At 36.5% G+C, this 17,690-nt stretch overlaps 2 protein-coding genes across 2 annotated transcripts in view; one reads left to right on the forward strand and one right to left on the reverse strand.

Moving 5' to 3' along the window:
• The window catches only part of nonC (serine/threonine-protein kinase Smg1), a 94,164-nt gene that overhangs the window by 40,278 nt on the left and 36,196 nt on the right, over positions 1–17,690 (reverse strand). The gene's annotated exons all lie outside the window — the stretch shown is intronic.
• mAChR-C (muscarinic Acetylcholine Receptor, C-type) lies at positions 668–17,097 on the forward strand. The gene is made up of 2 exons (XM_023157448.2): positions 668–1,648; positions 15,651–17,097. The coding sequence occupies exons 1-2, from the start codon at positions 956–958 to the stop codon at positions 16,074–16,076; spliced, it is 1,119 nt and encodes a 372-aa protein (XP_023013216.2). The 5' UTR covers positions 668–955; the 3' UTR covers positions 16,077–17,097.

Consider the following 17,690-nt stretch of genomic DNA (forward strand, 5'->3'; position numbering starts at 1 on the left):
AGTGAGTAGTTCAGTAATAAATGTCAACGCGATAACAAGAGACATTGAACGGAAGTGAAAAGGTGAAATAATTGTAATAGTTGAGTTGATAACGTCGAAGTATATAATAATGTTATTAAATATCAAATGCCGCAATGTTTCAATCACCCGTAAGTTTACCAATACAGTCAGATGTGATAGTTTCCACCCCAATAAGAACCTCGACGACTTTGTCCCTGTGCATAGAAATGAAGGCCGGATGTTTATCAACAATTTGTCTCAAGTCGTATGGGTTTCCTTCGTTCCCTAAAAACCCTACTATATTTGAAACCCTTTTTTTCAAACAACACCATGACTGTATTATCCAGTTCTTTCATACCAACTATATATTCTAGAATGCATGTAACTTTCTTCTCTACTGCAATACCTCTGATAACCTTTTTTTTATGAACCTAATAGGATTCCTGATGGACGCTTAGGCACGCATTAATTTTATAAGACCTGAAATTAGAGCCGATAACGCTCATTATGACACACCCTTTAATACAATTTTACTTCGTAACCATAGACAGTTCGAAGTAAAGATACACCATTATGACGCGTTAGTGGTTATTTTATCAACGACATTTTTCCCGCTATCAAATCCACCACGCAGGGTAGGAGAAAGTCGGGATCGAAATGGAGAGCATCAAACAGCGATCAGTCGTTCGTAAATAATCCACCGCGATACATGTCAATATATTCAATTATCGCAAGTCGAGACTACCAAGTTAACCGTAGAAAATGTAACGCCATCGTTCTCCATTCATGGAATGACGAAATATGTTGTGTTAAAAAACGTCACACCGGCAACACTCAGTCTTTTCTATATAAACATAATGCGATTCGTAAACAAAACCATCGACAGTGATTGAAGAATTGAAAACAAGCCAAAAGCTCTCTATCAAACTGATGTAAATTGTGCGAGTGTTTTGCGATGGAAAGTTCTGCGGGCACTTACGACGATCAGAGTCGCGCGTGTCAGTACTGCGGAACTAATTACTGGCTGGCCATCGGCATTGCCTCTACTGTAATAGCAATCTTAGGAAACGTGCTCACCCTGTTCGCTATATTATTCAGCAAGAAGCTCTCTTCCTTGACCGCCAATTACTTCGTGTTCAGCTTAGCAGTCAGCGATCTCATGGTGGGCTGCTCGCTGCCTTACCACATGCTGTTCTACTTGGTCCAAGGTTTTGGCAAAACGAGAACCATCTGCCTGTTGAGGTTTGCACTGACCTGCTTCGCTTGTTCGAGTTCCATTTGCAACTTGCTGTTCATCGCTATGGACAGGTACCTTGCCATCGTCTATCCTCTGCACTATACGCGGTTCATGACGAAGAAAACAGCCTACATTCTCATCTCCGTGGGGTGGTTGCTAGCCACGTCTACGGCTTCAACTCCGCTTGTCTGGAATGAATGGTACGAAGGGGTATCTTGCGAGGTCGTTTACGTTTTCCCTTTCAGTTTCATCAAATACGTTTTGTGTCCGATGTTCGTAATGATATGGACGACGATGCTACTACTGTACTCAAGGATATGCAAGGAAGCCTCGGGACATCAGAGGAGGCTCAGAGGATCCGCAAATTTGAACCAGTTGTCGAGTTCGTTTACTGAATCAAAGTCATTTCAGGTAGGCATTATGGTGTTACATATCTTCAAGACGAAAATGCACTGTTTTGAATTTTCTTTGCGGGAATATGAAAACAGGTGTTGGTACAAATGGATGTTTTCTTGAGCTTCATTAGGTACATGCTTCATGTCCCAATAACGATTTCAAGACTTTCCTGGACGATTGTGGTAGCGGAAAAAAGTTTTCAACAATACATAGTAAGGCCGTCGTGGTAACACTGAAAATCTTGGCCGCGAAAGCCTTAATCAATTTATCAATACACAGTTAAACAGGTAGAACTACAGCTACCGGACTGAGTCATGGCCGGTGGTGCGTAAAATTTGGTTCGGTGTATGGCAAGGAAAGTATTAGGAAAAAAGGAATAGAAACTTCTGTTTGCAATTTTACTCGTTTGGATGTTTACGGCTCGAATAATCTAACAGACTGATAACATATTTCTACACATCTACTGCACATCTTGAGGGAGGGGCTTCTTACCGGCCATGACAGTCCATCAGCTGTAACTGAGCATAGTACTACAGACAAATAGATGTAGGTGTACAAATGAAACTTGCATATACCTAAAATGCATGAGTTTAGTGATGTTTTTTTCGATTACTCACAAATACATCTACTATCTGAAGCTTATATATCAAATTTTTGTAAGGGTTCCAACAAGTTCCAAAATTTCAATAACTTGTTTCCTTCAGAAGAAAATAATTGATGTCAGAGCAATAAATAAGCGACTAACGAATATACCCATAACGAATATTTTTCCAACGCAACTAGGGGTTTATCTCCTCGAATAATGATGAGGTAACAGCCAATACCCAACCACTATGGTTTGAGGATAACTAGAGGAAACAAAATTAGTTTGATGAAAACAATTTTTCTACACCAGACCACTCTCGGCTAAAAAGTTTTACTTGTTTGATTGATGACCTATTTATTTTGTTGAAATTCATATTGAATATAGGATAGAGAAAATAACTTTTGTCTGATTTCTATCAAGTTTTTTATTCGTTACGAACGGTTTCGGTTAGTTGAACCAAGTAAATTGTGATGCACTGTTTGGAATCTTTGATGTAGTAATGAATATTACTGGGGTTTTCTCCCAACACCAAACCGTTATTTTAATACCTCGACACGTGTTTCGATCATCAAGTGACCAACTGTTTTGATCTTCCTCTTGAAGATGATCACTTGGTGATCGAAACACGTGTCAAGGTGTTAAAATTACGGTTTGGTGTTGGGAAGAAACTCCAGTAATATTCATTACTACACCAAAGGTTCCAAACAGTGAATCACAAGTAATATAACTGGTGTTCAATCCCAACACCAAACCGCTATTTTCAGCACCTCGACACGTGTTTCGATTACCAAGTGATCATCTTCAAGAGGAATATTGAACCAGTTCAATCTTCCTCTTAAAGATGATCACTTGGTGATAGAGACACGAGTCGAGGTGTTGAAAATAACGGTCTGGTGTTGGTACTCCAGTAATATTCAAACCAACAAAAAATTTTTTTACAAACCGAAACCGGTCGTAACGAATAAAAAACTCGTCGAGAGACAGTGCTTCAGTTTTGGTGTGGACGAATATTTTTCATTATAATTTTTACGAGCTTATGTATAAGAGGATTTTGTTGAAATTACAACACGATACTTGTTAAGTCTCTTAGATGGTTGACAAATCAAGTGGAAATTGTCAAATTGTATGTAAGTCATATTACCGCACTTGGAATGCAAATACAATGACAATATCCTATTAGCATTCATTCATTTTTGAACAGCGTTGAAATACCAATTGTAAGTTCATATCACTGAAATAACTCAATCGTTAACTAAACATTAAGTTAGAAGTTTTTATATTCAAGTTTTTTTCTATTTCGTGTATTTTGGGATCAACAATAATTCAGATAATAATTGGTGAAAATTTGGCCGTACAAAATCACAATCAAAATTTGAATAATTGTTATTCTCGATAACTTTGCTATTTTGAAGTTCTTCAATTGTTCTACCGTGGATACTATCGATCGAATTACATTGAGTTGAATAAAAACTTCAAATCCTATAGAGAATTCTCGTTAACATTCAATTACACCGGATGTATGTATAAATATAACTTCTCGCTGGAGAAACTTTTTTGAAATTCAATAAAGCGTTAGTATAGAGAATGAAAATATATTTGTATTGTCCAGATATTAGAAGTTTTTTGTGCGGAAGTCCAAATCGCTCAGTATATTTTTTTAAATGCTGATTAAGCAACAAATCTGAAAGCCACTTTGAGATTGATTTGAAAATAGCGAAGAAATGCAAATTGCAATATGCAGAATAGGTTTCATTTTTATTACACTCTTTATATTATTTTCAGGAAATATATACCGTTCTCTGAAAGTAAATTATAATGATAAAACATGAGGTGTACCAACGGAAATCATCAAATACACTGCACTCACTGTTCAAACAAACACAGACGGGGATCCCTTATCGAATGACAACTAAAAAATTATCCATACACCTCACATGTATTCAATAAACGTTTACAAATCAATCAATATGTCGCGATTTCCGCTAACATACAATACACTGTGATTAATACTTATGATGTACTGTTTGGAACCTTTGGTGTAGTAATGAATATTACTGGAGTTTTTTTTCCCAACACCAAATCGTTATATTTTACACCTCGACACGTGTTTCGATCACCAAGTGATCATCTTCAAGAGGAAGATAGAACTAGAAACTATTCAAAAGTAAAGCTATTTATGCTATTCAGGTACATCATACAGGTAGGTAATCAGTAATACCACTCACACAAGTGTACCACCCTAAGTTAATTTTACAATTGGCTATCTATTATTTTACAATATGTCCTTATGTATGTTTAAATGTTACAGCTATATATAGAACAATTTTCAGCTATATTTACTTACATTTAAATTGCATGCTGTAAAGGGCCATATTAATTTATATTGAATGCACAATGTATTTAAGGTACTTGCTTGAAATGGCTTCGTAAATAAGCCATTATATTTCGAAGGTGGAAAATAGTTATTGTGGGTTATATCTAAGAGGAAGACAGACATATATCATCGCAGAATGTTTTGTAGACCTCGTAGGGTTCAGCCAGAGTTTGCAATGTAAGCGCAAATAAATATGTTTATTTACATCACATTAGAAACCTCTGAAATTATCAGTGATTCTCTAATATATTAGGCATGTTACATACATATAAACCTCCCTCTTGAATCTATTAAAAACGCATCAAAATCCATTGCGTAGTTTCAAAAATCTAAGCATACATATGGACAGACAGAGGAAAGCGATTTTGTTCTTTACGTAGTGAAGTGATATGTTTTTTCCCAAATAACTTCAAGCAAAAATTGATGTCAGACAATCTATACACCTGCGTTACTTCTCGTGCAATTTTCAAATTAACCGATTGATTACCTGAATATGAATCATTACATTAGTGCCGAAATGGCTCAAGTCCATTTCATTTATGGTATTGTCGCAAAAGCAAGGCACATAATAGACTGGCACATTATGGCTTTGATGTCCTCTTAGACCGACGACAGTAACGACAACACAATTACAAGAAGCAATTCTAACACAGTTCGACATCAGTCGAGGGTTTTGGATGCAAATCAATTGTACAACACACGTCCAAAGAGGACAGGTTACTCACAGCTAAAGGTTTTTCCTCAAAAGTTGGCAAATTGTCAGTGATTTTTTCAACAAACTGTGAACAATTCCGACTTCGCCTTAGAAATGCTGTTCGCAGATGAGGCGAATTTTTCTCGGGATATCATCGCATGTCAATTTAGGAAGTTGTTTTCAACAGAAGTTTTCGGTGAACGAATACGAGTAAACAGGAATTATTAGAGATAATCTCGTTGGAGATAATCTCATTGGAGAATAACTTTTTTCTCCTTGACTAGTTTGTAACACATTGAACAGTCTAAAAAACCACTACACGTGTTTCACTATACATTAGTGTTCAGTATTAACTAGTTTATAATCTGTCAAGTGAAAATCTCACAATAAAGTGTTATTCAAAAACGTTTCAATGAATTTTCATAAGTCCGTGGGAAGAATTGCGAGTATGACAGAACTTGTGGGCGATAAAGCCACTTATTTCAGTGGTATCGCGAATATCTTGATAATTGTTGAATAGTTTATGAAGGACCTTATCGATGGCCAGCAAGGTAACCGGACTTTGATACTTTGGATTATTTTCTGTTTCGCCATCTTAAATTTTTGTTTATGCGACACCGGTGAAATTTTTTAACGTTGCGGGTGTCGATTAGAAGTCTTCACTTATGCAGCTTAAGTGAAAGGTTAAGGAGAAATTCCTTAAACTAATTAAAATACAAGTTTCATCTGAAGCTTTCCATTCGAATGGAATAATGAACAATATCAAAAACAATGAAAGTTTCTCAGTTCTCCTACTCCTCTTCTTTTCTGAATTTTCATCAGATATTTTGAATTTCGTACATTTAATTGGATTACCCTTGTTTTCTTAGAAAGGGTTACTCCTACCGAAAAGCAATAGGAGTGCCTTTCTTTGTATTAGAGATATATATGTTCAATTTTTTTTAACTATGTTCAAAATATGTTTTTCCGTTAACCAGCTATCGCACCCCTACGAACAACAATTCTCTGAAGTCGAAACTTGTGCGAGCCAAGGACTAACGAGGTCTTACTTTTTAACATGTGATTTCTAACACGGTTGGACGATAGCAAGTGAAAATCGAGCGTTCAGCCTGGGGCTTGAACCATCGACTCACACATCGTCCGATTGATTGAGTGAACAATGCACCCACGTCGAACCGCCCGGCTACCGACCGACCGACGGTAGATATACTGTTGAATAATTCCTAATAGGTACTCCAATCCAATGTTTCCTAACTCACATTTATACATAGGTTACGTCAAAAGTGAGTGGGTCTATTCGACCCTCCACCGCAACCCGCAAAGGTTTATTGTGGCTCACATAACATACATAAATTTATAATACCTGTCACATTTATACATAACTGACAGATATAATGAATTTACAGAAAGAGTGTAGTGCTTTCTCGATACGTGCTTGCTGTTTTTCCCAATATTTAACTTTTATGGAAACACGCAAGAGTTCAATTTTTTCGTGGATAAATGGTGTGTATTTTTTAAAATTGGGTAAAAATGCCATTCAAGTGGAGAACTAAAATGTTCACTACACTTACGATAGTTCACTGAATTACAATATTCTAAAGATTACTACTAACATTACTATGGTTGTTTAAAAAGTTTTGATCGTTTTGATGAGTCTACTTCAAACTGTAATATTTCAGTAAATACTTTTTCAATTTAATAAATTTAATAGAAATAAGCGCCATTTGAAGCAGTACACTTTTGCCAACACAAGTCGATTAATTCCTCTAGCATAAATATTGTGTGCTCGAGATTCGATGAAGTCGACGAAGTCAGAACTTCGACGATAAATTCGTTTAATTTTCAGGCGGTGATTTGTGAAATATGCGGACGGGCGCTGACGTAAATGGAGCAGACTCGGACCTCTTCTGTTGACCAGTGCCGGCTGCTGCTGACGCAGTTTTTGGCAATTTTCGTCGATTTCTTCAATAGAGGACTCTGCTGTGATGGTTTGGCCCGGTTGCAGAAAGTTATGGTGAATCACACCAGCCGCTGGCAACCATACAGTTACCATGGTATTTTTTTGGTGGCTTTTCGCCTTTGGGTAGTGTCTGGGTGGCTCAACGGTAACCAACCCTAATTAATCACCTCAACAATGGATTCAACACAATTGCATATGCTTATGACATAGTTACCATGCAGATAGGCAAATTTGTGAACACACTGTGCGATAGAGAGCAAGATGAGCCCAAATTAATAGAAACATGATGTAAGGAACACTCACTGTCGATCAATTCCAAGAAAACTGAGATGTTTCTTTTCACCATGAAAAGAAGTTTATCGGGCTTAAACCTCCCGAAATCTTCTTTTCTGAAGAGGTGAAATACATTGGTACTATCCTCGACAGGAAGCTAACATGGAACTCTCTCCTACAGAGTAGAGCAAAAATAGCATATGTGGCTTATGAGCAATGTCGGAGGACAGTGGGACGCGCATGGGGTCTTTCACCCCGTGTGGTCACCTGGATCTACACTGCAATAATAAGACCTATGTTAACGTACGGATCCATTGCATGGGGACCGAAAGTTCTACAAGCAACGACCATACAAAAATTGTATCAAATTCAGTGATTGTCTTGTTTGAACATCACAGAAGCCATGAGAACAACACCAACCGCGGCAATGAAATTAATTACTGGTCTGACCCCTCTGGACCTGTACGTTAAGGATGTTGCGTTAATGGTCATGTTACGATTGCGCACGACTGGTGTAAACCTCAAAGTAGGAATGGGTCAATTGAGGCAGAGCCTATGTCTGGAAGCTTTTACTGCGCAACCTCTGCTGCAGACAACCAGGGATGCAATTGAACACAGGTTTGTGTTTAATAAACCCTACAAAAAAAAAACAGAACACAGAGTCAAATGCTACAAATCATTAAGCCTAAGGATTGAGTGGGGAATGGGAAAAATACCAGCGTGGTTCAAACAAAACTGGCTGGTATCTCAATCGTCACAAAAGAAATAACCAGGAAAGGAATTTCTGGCAAAAACATAACAATCTGCTCTGACAGCAGACAAGCCGTATTAAGTCCGGGACACACTTCTTCATACACCTCTCCAATCCTACTCCGGTTTGATTTTTGCCCCAAAAGCGGATCGGTGCAGGATCGCCAGTGGCTAATCACACCTGTCATACATGCTTCCGACTTCTTTCCGATTTACCGCTCCGGCTCGATACACTTGCTACTCTCGCCAGTGTTGATTCAAACAATATCTCGGAAGGTCCTCTAAGCAAAATGTTCAAGAATTTTAGCAAATGCGATTAAGCCATTATGGCACTCTGTTTGGAAGAAGAAAGATGAAGAAAATCGGAGAGCTTTCATAGAGAACAGCAGTACAGCTCTTCAGTCTGGTCATACAGAACTGGATATTTTCTGACTTGTTCAATAAGCTCCTCCGGTTTTAATGATATTAATGACAGAAAAACTCAAATATCATACAAACTCCAATCGATATGCGTCCCGCAGCTGGAGAACAAATGGACTGCACGATCGGATCATGATCGGATACGTGAACGGAGTCGGGTGGGAGCGGGGTTGGCTACGTATCGGAACGATGTGAACTCCTCTATTCGAACTAAAGCACCATTTCCCTCTCAGACACTCGTCCAACTGTATGATGGGAGTCGGATCTGAAGGGTGTATGACAGGTGTGCCCGGCCTTTAGCCTTGTACAGACAACGTGTTACCTCAGGGCTAGTACTAGAGTGCCACCAAGATTTAGTCAAAGTCTCGGTAGATAATAACATTCTCCTGAGGTGATTAAAGGGCACGACAGGAGTAAAGGTAATCGCATTGCCGACTCTTTAGCCAAGGAAGCGGCTGGATTGAAAATTTCAAGACCCAGTGGCACCTACAGCCTGATGACTTCGACAATTGCGGACTTGCCAAACTTCACACCCATGCTCAACGGTGTCCAACCACTGTCCTGTTGTAGAAGATTCCCTTTTCATCAAACATGACGATTCGATCCAAAAAAGGATTGCTTTGGTTGCGCAAAATCAGAGAACAAACCTCGAACGTGACAATTTCTATCGATCGTTCACTCGTGCGACACCCACTTTTTGAGCTTTTTGACCTTTCCAATACGTTTTGAACCAACAAAAACCGCATGACAGCTGACGTCCGCCTGTTTTGCCATCCAACGCACCATTTGTGATTGGTCAGTCTCCACCAGGGTTCTCAAATTCTCGTCCTGGATTACTGTAGGTCGACCACTACAAGTCAACCGCGTGCTCATCTTCGAGGCTAAAATCTTCAGAACGAAATTTCGCAAACTAACGTCGAAAAGTGCGTTCATTAACGTAGGTACTAGAAAATAAATATTTCTAAAAAAAAATCTAGAAGTATTCATCTCCCCCAACTACCTACACTGTAGGTTCTGGTAAATGGATGAACATGAAAAATCTACGAGAATAACCTCTATGAGGTATCTGGCATGAAAATCCGTCGGATATAATTCAATATCCAGTATGGTAATATCCGGGGAAGTAGGTGTAATCCGACAGGCATTTATCAGAATCAGGTGAGTAGGTAGTTGGGAGAGATGACTATTTCGAGATTTTATTTCGAAATATTGATTTTCTAACACTATGGTTGGCAAATGACTGGTTAATTTCTCGGTAAGTTTCGGCAACGCTTTAGTTCAATTTGAAATCGGCGAAAACGTGGCCAAAGGCGCTCAACGACATCATATTAAGCTGAAATGAGGCAAAAAATTAAAATTTGGGGAAAAAATCAGCATCAATGTATATAGTAAAAAGTTATCTATCTATCAGTATACACTACGGCACAGTAGAATAAATATTTATTGAGCTATGGAGCTACAAAAACACATTAAAACGGACAAAACTTGCAAAACCACCTAATGAAATTTTCTGAAAGAAATTTCATTCAAAAAAATTAATACCGGTAAGATTTTCCGAAAATAAGTTATGGTCGAGAATACAAAGCACTCGTTTCATACAGGAACTGAATTTAATAATACTGGTAGTTCATTATCTAATAAATACCAAGTTACAACAACACTTCAAATTAAAATTAATGCTGAATATCGATTATCAATACGCGTGCTAAATAGAGCATTTTAACGATTCGAAATATGTTCAATGAATATGAGCATATGAAATATTTCAGAAATTCAACTCGAGCAATGATTTAAATTGCAATGTGTTAATATTTTCGTCAACGACAGTGTTCCATTTTTGTTCTGCCGCTATTAGCAAACCTCAACATACAGTTTCTATGTAAGAAATGCGGCTATCTAAAAACGTATTATTTTCGTGAGGACAAAAATTCTTCTAGAAATGAAGTCCAAACACTCGTTTCAACAATACTTTATAAAAAACTATATATATACCAGGTGTCAAAAATTTAATTACGCACTATTGCTATCTCGGCAATGGTATCAGATACGATGTTAATTAAATTAGAAAAATAATGTACTTTTCAGAATGAAATGAAATTATGTTTAGAAATCCAGTATATTGTGAGCCGGCCTCGAAATTATCGATAGAAAAAATACCGATACCAAAAAATTCTTAAATTTTTCTCATATTTTATATAATAAAGATACCGAGTAGAAAAATAAAAATCAACTATAACAGTTTTTTCGATTATTTCGTCAACAACTCACGTACATTTTTGTCTAATTTAACCAATACCTATCGTATTCTTTACCGTTACATAGGAAATGTGTGTAATTAAATGTTCATCATCTGGTATAATTCAAATCCATTTCATACCTGAGGCTTGTATAATTAAACGGATTGTGAATGTTAGAGCTTTGACACTGCAAAATGCAACTCTCAATGACCGATCATTTAAAAATGTGGTGAATAGGTGGGTGGTTCCATTTATAGTTACAGGTTTATACTGTGTCCAACCAAGCAACAGAGTGCTCCAAAACATTATCATGCAGAGTGCACGTGACCTCATAGACAAGGCTGCTTGTACACAGTCGCACTAAGAAACGACCAATTTTTTTTATATGCGGTTGGGACATTTTCAAATGGAGTGTAGGGACATAAATTAGCAGTTTCTTCAGACGTATCAGTACTTAATATTTAAAAAAATTAAAACTTAAAAATATCTACAAGCAACGGCCATCCAAAAATTATATCAAATTCGGCGATTAGCTTGTTTAAACATCATAGGAGCCATGAGAACTACACCAACCGCGGCAATGGAATTAATTACTGGTCTGACCCCTCTGGACCTGTACGTTAAGGATGTTGCGTTAATGGTCATGTTACGATTGCGCACGGCTGGTGTAAAACTCGAAGTAGGAATGGGTCAACTGAGGCTGAGCCTATGGCGAGAAGCTCTTACTGCGCAACCTCTGCTGTAGGCAACTAGGGATGCAATTGAACCCAGGTTTGCGTTTAATAAATCCTACAAAATACAGATAAAACAGAACACAGAGTCAGGTGCTACAAATGCAATACGCATATATACAGATGGCTCAAAAACAAAAAAAAGCTCAGGATGTGGAGTGTACTCCAGATCATTAAGCCTAAGTATTAAGTGGGGAATCGGAAAAAATACCAGTGTGGTTCAAATAGAACTGGCTGGTATCTCAATTGCCACAAAAGAAATAACCAGGGAAGGAATTTCTGGCAAAAACATAACAATCTGCACTGACAGCAGGCAAGCCCTATTAGCCCTTGAACAGACAACGTGTTACCTCAGGGCTAGTACTAGAGTGCCACCAAGATATATCCAAAGCTTCGGTAGATAATAACATTACCCTGAGGTGGATTGAAGGGCACGACAGGAGTAAAGGTAATCGCATTGCCGACTCTTTAGCCAAGAAAGCGGCTAGACTAAGAAGTTTAGGACCCAGTGGCACCTACGGCCTGGTGATTTCGACAATTGCGTAACTAGCCAAACGTCACACCCATGCTCAATCCCTAAAGACATGGGATGAAATCAAAGGATGCAGTCTTGCCAGGATCACCGTTGGCGACCCTGGGAAGCTGGCGCCGAAGAAATATCTGGTGATGACCAGAAAAAATATATGCTCAACAGTAGGATTTCTGACTAGCCACTGTCAACTAAGGAAACACCTCCACAATATGGGGGTAGTGGACACACCTCTATGCAGGATGTGTGAACAGAAAGATGAAACTGTCAGACATGTCCTATGCGAATGTCCGGAGTTATCGTCAATAAGAGAGTGTGTGTTCGGCGAGTCTTGGTCTACACCTGCCGATATAAAGGAGATGTCTCCCAGAGACCTGTCCACCATCCTGGAAAGGACAGGATGGACGAGGACCTAGGAGGACAACTCCTTGGGAGGATGTACAATGGGTCACATGTGGCCTCTATGGGCCTAAGCTCACCCTCCTTACTCTACAGGCGTGTAAACGTAACCGACCACTCAGACACTGAAACAATTAATTCCGCCAGCCGATTGCAGTTAAATCTGATTGGCCGGCGTAAGAAGGCTTGTTTATTTTACCTAATATATGCAAATGTGCGTGTGATCAAGCTTTGATCACGCATCTATCATTGTTTGGGTTGCTTTTTTGTTGGATGGATATAATTTAGAAACTGTACAGGTTGACAATGAGGACCTTTTTCTATCACTTTTGTCCTCGAAGATGCAACGACAGGGGATTTAGAAAGTCATAACTTTAACCATTTATTCGCCTTGGGTGTATCTTTATACTGTACATGTTGCAGTTTCATGCTGAAATTTCCCGTGTGATTTTCAGGCAGGGTCCATGCGTTGTGAATTTTACCAAGTTGACTTTTGAATATCAACGAGAAATAATTAAACACAAGTTTGATAATCGATACATCTTCAGCTTGACGTGTAACTTGAGTAAGAATGCAGGCGGTCGCAGTTTATTGATTAACCAGAATCAAACGTCAGAATACGTTTGAGTCGTACCTTCAGCTTTGTTATCCAGTTATCAAAAACTAGTTAATGATCTGGATACCAGTAACAAACCTTTCTAGAAACACTTTCTCCCAACAATCATCTTCATTTCTCCTACCCAAGAGAGACCTACAAGTATTAGCTGGGCGGTTATTGGATCAAGCGATTTTTGACATTCGGTAAATTATACATAGATCAAATAGCGGTGAATTCTACCACCTTATATAGACCGGATAACAGTTTCAACTCAATTCCATACCAATTTTTTTTAAATTATGATTGATTACCAACTATGTGAAATACAACATCCATGATGTCAATTTCAAAAAATATTTCCAGTCGACATACACATTTTCATGTTTTTCGCGAATAGTTTCTAAACAACTCTATAAGAAATAATATGGTAACGATTATTGCTCCTTTTTTTTGAGTACAAACAAAGCTGAAATAATAGAGAATTTGTTGAAATGTAAAACAGGGCAAACTAAAAAGTTCATCCCAAAAATTACTGCAAAACATAATCCACTAAAGAGTCCAATCAGTCAGTAACTTGTATTCACAAATTTTGTCTACAAATAAAATAAATAATTGAAAAAATGAAATATCTATATTTGGCTTTGTCGAAATAGTTAACGTTTCGGAAGATATTCTCTTTCTGATCTTTCTGATCGTTAACCATGAGCTAAGTATTAAAAATGTCATTTTTTCAATTTATTTCTTTCATTTGAAGGAACAATTTATGAGAATGACAAGTTACTGACTAATTAGATTCTTCAGTGGTTTGCATTACGCAATTTGCCCTTTATTACACTTCAGCAGATTCTCTGTTGATTTCGCTTTGTTCATTTTTCAGATTGTGGAAGGGTGGATACACAAAAAAACAAGAAATATTGACTCTTTCAAAGAATATTAACATTATAAAATGATTCACACAACTCACAACAATGTTCTCCAGGCAATTTTTTACATTTTCACTCCTTTACGTGATATTCGAACGACACCTTGATATTTTCAGTTATTCTTAAATAAATCCTGAACTACTCATTTTATGGAAGAAACAGCTCGTACGTAAAGTGTAAAGTAACATATTGCGTTATTAGGTAATTTTCGATACCTATAGACACTTTTTGGAATATTTCAGACATACTTAAGACATTGCCGATTTGTATCTTCTTTATTTTGAAAGAAAGAAAGAAAAATTTCAATAAATTGAAAGAGTATATCTTTAGGTGAGATTAATTTTTGGGATATAAAAAAAAATGTGGGACTCTTTCAAAGAAAGGCAGGAAGCAATCAATTTAAAAAAATTAACTCTATACAAAGATGTGTAGACCATGCAAAGAAGTAACTTTCAGACAAGAATTGGAAGAAAAAGCCCTTTCGAAACAGCTATTTTCATATAAATATTGAATAACATGAAAGAAAAATACTTTCCAAACAAATACTTTTATATGAACGCTGTCCAAACATTCGTAATGGAATCGAATCAGATATCATTCACAGGATTCCTACACAATATAATTAATGAAAGAAGTAAAATTCCACTTACATGAAACACTGTCATCCTCACTGCTAGAAAGTAGAAAGCCAAAAACTTTCTTTCCCAAAAATTATTCTCTCCTAAAAATATACCCTTTCAATTTAAACAAGATTCCTATTATCGATTACATGGGAGGATTCAACTCTTTCCGTGACAAAAAGTTGTAATTTTATCAACGGATTGAGTGTTTTTTCTTATAATGTCATCCATATTTGCTGCTGAAGAGCCGATAAGGCAAGTGTCTTACGGCGAAACATCGAATGTCTAGCAGTGAGAATGGAATTCGTAACTCCATTACGAATGTTTGGAATACAAACGGAATAGAAAAGAGTGTTTTTCGTATAATTCAGCGTTCATATAAAAGTATTTTGGTTCAAAAGTATTTTTCTTTCGTGTAATTCAATGAAAATAGCTTTCAGTTTGTGTCTGAAAGTTACTTCTTTGCATGATCTACACATCTTTGTATAGAGTTGATTTTTTGAAATTGATTTCTTTCTTCCTTTCTTTGGAAGATTCCCACATTTTTTGTATCAAGATGGAGAAGTAGAAAGCCAAAAACTTTCTTTTCCGAATATTAAAATGTACTTTGATTTTATATTCATAAGATATTAAAAAATGTTTTTCATTGAAAAGCAATTGCAATTTTTAATCGATACACAAAATATTTTTGTGGAGTCTCCAATTTTTTTTTTTTTGGAAACGTATTTTGTGGTCCTCAATATTATTATTTCTTCACAATATTTTTTGTCTACTAAGCATCAAAAGGAAATATTACGTAAGGTTGGGATCTATCGCCATTATAATTTTCAATAGCGTTCATTTTGAATACAAGAATCACGAGAAACATAATCTGGCGTACCAATTTTACAGAAAGATAATTAACGAACCTGTCTAATTTCCAGGTGATGATGATCATTCTAGGATGCTTCACCATATGCTGGCTGCCCTATCTAGTAATAACGATATACGCGAGGACAGCAAAATCTTTCCAATCAGCCTCTCTGTACGAGATATTCTTCAACCTAGCAATGGCCAATTCCTGCATGAATCCCTTAATATATGCCTGGAAGAACACCAATTTTCGAAAGGCTTTCCTTTGTCTGGTGAAATGCCGTACGCCAGATCATACCAGTGCAAATTTCATTACCAATCATCTACCAAGTCAGCGGAATTCAATGAATGGCATTTGCAACATATCTTGCCAAACGGAAGGAACAAACGTTGATGTCGAAATTCAAATGGAATTAGTGGCGAATGAAAAGAAACTTGAATGTAGTGTAGTATCGCCGATACAAAGTAAGATTTCACGGGTTAGGACTACAAACTAGAGTATGTTTAGAGTGAATAGTTCATAAAATAAGTATAGTAGATAAGTGAAACAGTACCAGCCGAATAAATGATTCAAAAACGAAATCCGGAAAAAAATTACTGCAGGTGCATAGTGTAAGGAAGTTCGTGCATGGTTCACGTTCATACTCACAATACAGGTTTCGCAAAAATTTTGAGGGATTGCTAAGCAGGGGAGACATTTTGATAACGCAAAAAAACCTCTGACGATGTGAATAATATTTTAACGAGTCAAAAAACCTTCAGTGTGAAGACAATGTAATATTTATCTCAAATGAATTGTGCATTTGAAATGATCAAAACATTCGTGATAAAACTGTAAGGCTGTTTTTTGTATGACTTGTCTTTTTCAAGGTGGAGAAACATATTTATGTTACTATGTGTGTAATTTGAATAAATGTATTCAATAACAGGAAACTCAAGTTGATTCTTAAGAAACATTTTCAACAGCTGAAATATTTTTCAAATCGAAAGTATTTACTGGTTAATTATAACAGAAACTCGCCAATTCGCAAACGTATACTTTCAACTCAAAATGAAGACACATCTTCATTATTCAGACAATACTCTTCATATTCTCAATCTATTATTGTAACACTAGTATTGAAATAAAATTCATACAGAAAATGGATACAGATAAAGCAAACTTTTCCAAGTTGTACAAAAAATAGTAAAATCTTGTTCAACAATTAGCTCATTGAAAACAGTGATGAAGTGACATGTCAAAAGATTATAAATTTTATACATTGAAACAAGTTGTATTTATTTAAGATATTAGTGAAATAAAAATTACATTTCTAGAAAAATATTTCATGGTTTTCATGAATTTTGTATGTAATTTGTAGTAAATTCTAAGCTCTAGTAAACAATATTTTAAGCACAAATGTTGAAACAATACATACATGATTATAATACTATTTCCAATACTACTATTTCCAATATGTATTTCCAAGGAATTATTAAATGAGCTGAAAATGGAATTTCTGCAACAAATCAAAAAGTATTTCATATCTATTTTGAAATTGATAAAACCCGGATTTCTTTTTAAAAGTTCCAACAAGTAGTTCTAGAGCCATTATAGATGTGGGAGTCCTTTATAAGGGTATATAAAGGAATCGATTATCTCATATTATTATTTAGTATTTTGAAGTGATTTTATTGAATTATTTCCCTGCTTGTGAATCATACTTCCTGTTTCTACCATGAATATTCCTATAACTGATCTATGCCAGACAACAAATAGACTGAAAGGTTCACAAAATTTGTGATATATTCATATATCTTATTTTCCGTTTTTGTAACACTAACGTACTTTGAAAAAGTTGAGAATCTCTGCTGGGATTCAGTTAGTTAATAATACGAACAGGAGGGAAAGAAGTCGCACCTTTGGGGAGGTACAGATTCTACTACATGTCCGTTTGGTTTTATTTTATAAAATAAATTCAGCGAATTTATTTGCATTTCCTAGTTCTAATTAATCATCGAAAAATGCTTCAAGCAGGGACTGTGAGAATTTTGTTTTCCTTGAAAATATATCGGCAACTGTTTAGAAAATTTCAGTCAAAAAAACAAACTCTTGTGAGTTATCTGGCTCG

Source organism: Leptinotarsa decemlineata, unplaced genomic scaffold (assembly GCF_025532065.1).
Source record: "Leptinotarsa decemlineata unplaced genomic scaffold, Ldec_3_MD MMD2_tig00000035_RagTag_RagTag, whole genome shotgun sequence".
Classification (NCBI taxonomy): domain Eukaryota; kingdom Metazoa; phylum Arthropoda; class Insecta; order Coleoptera; family Chrysomelidae; genus Leptinotarsa; species Leptinotarsa decemlineata.

Coding starts and splice junctions, on each gene's coding strand:
- mAChR-C (XM_023157448.2), top strand. CDS start 956: ATGGAAAGTTCTGCGGGCACTTACGACGATCAGAGTCGCGCGTGTCAG. Junction 1,649..15,650: donor CTGAATCAAAGTCATTTCAG/GTAGGCATTATG, acceptor TCTAATTTCCAG/GTGATGATGATCATTCTAGG.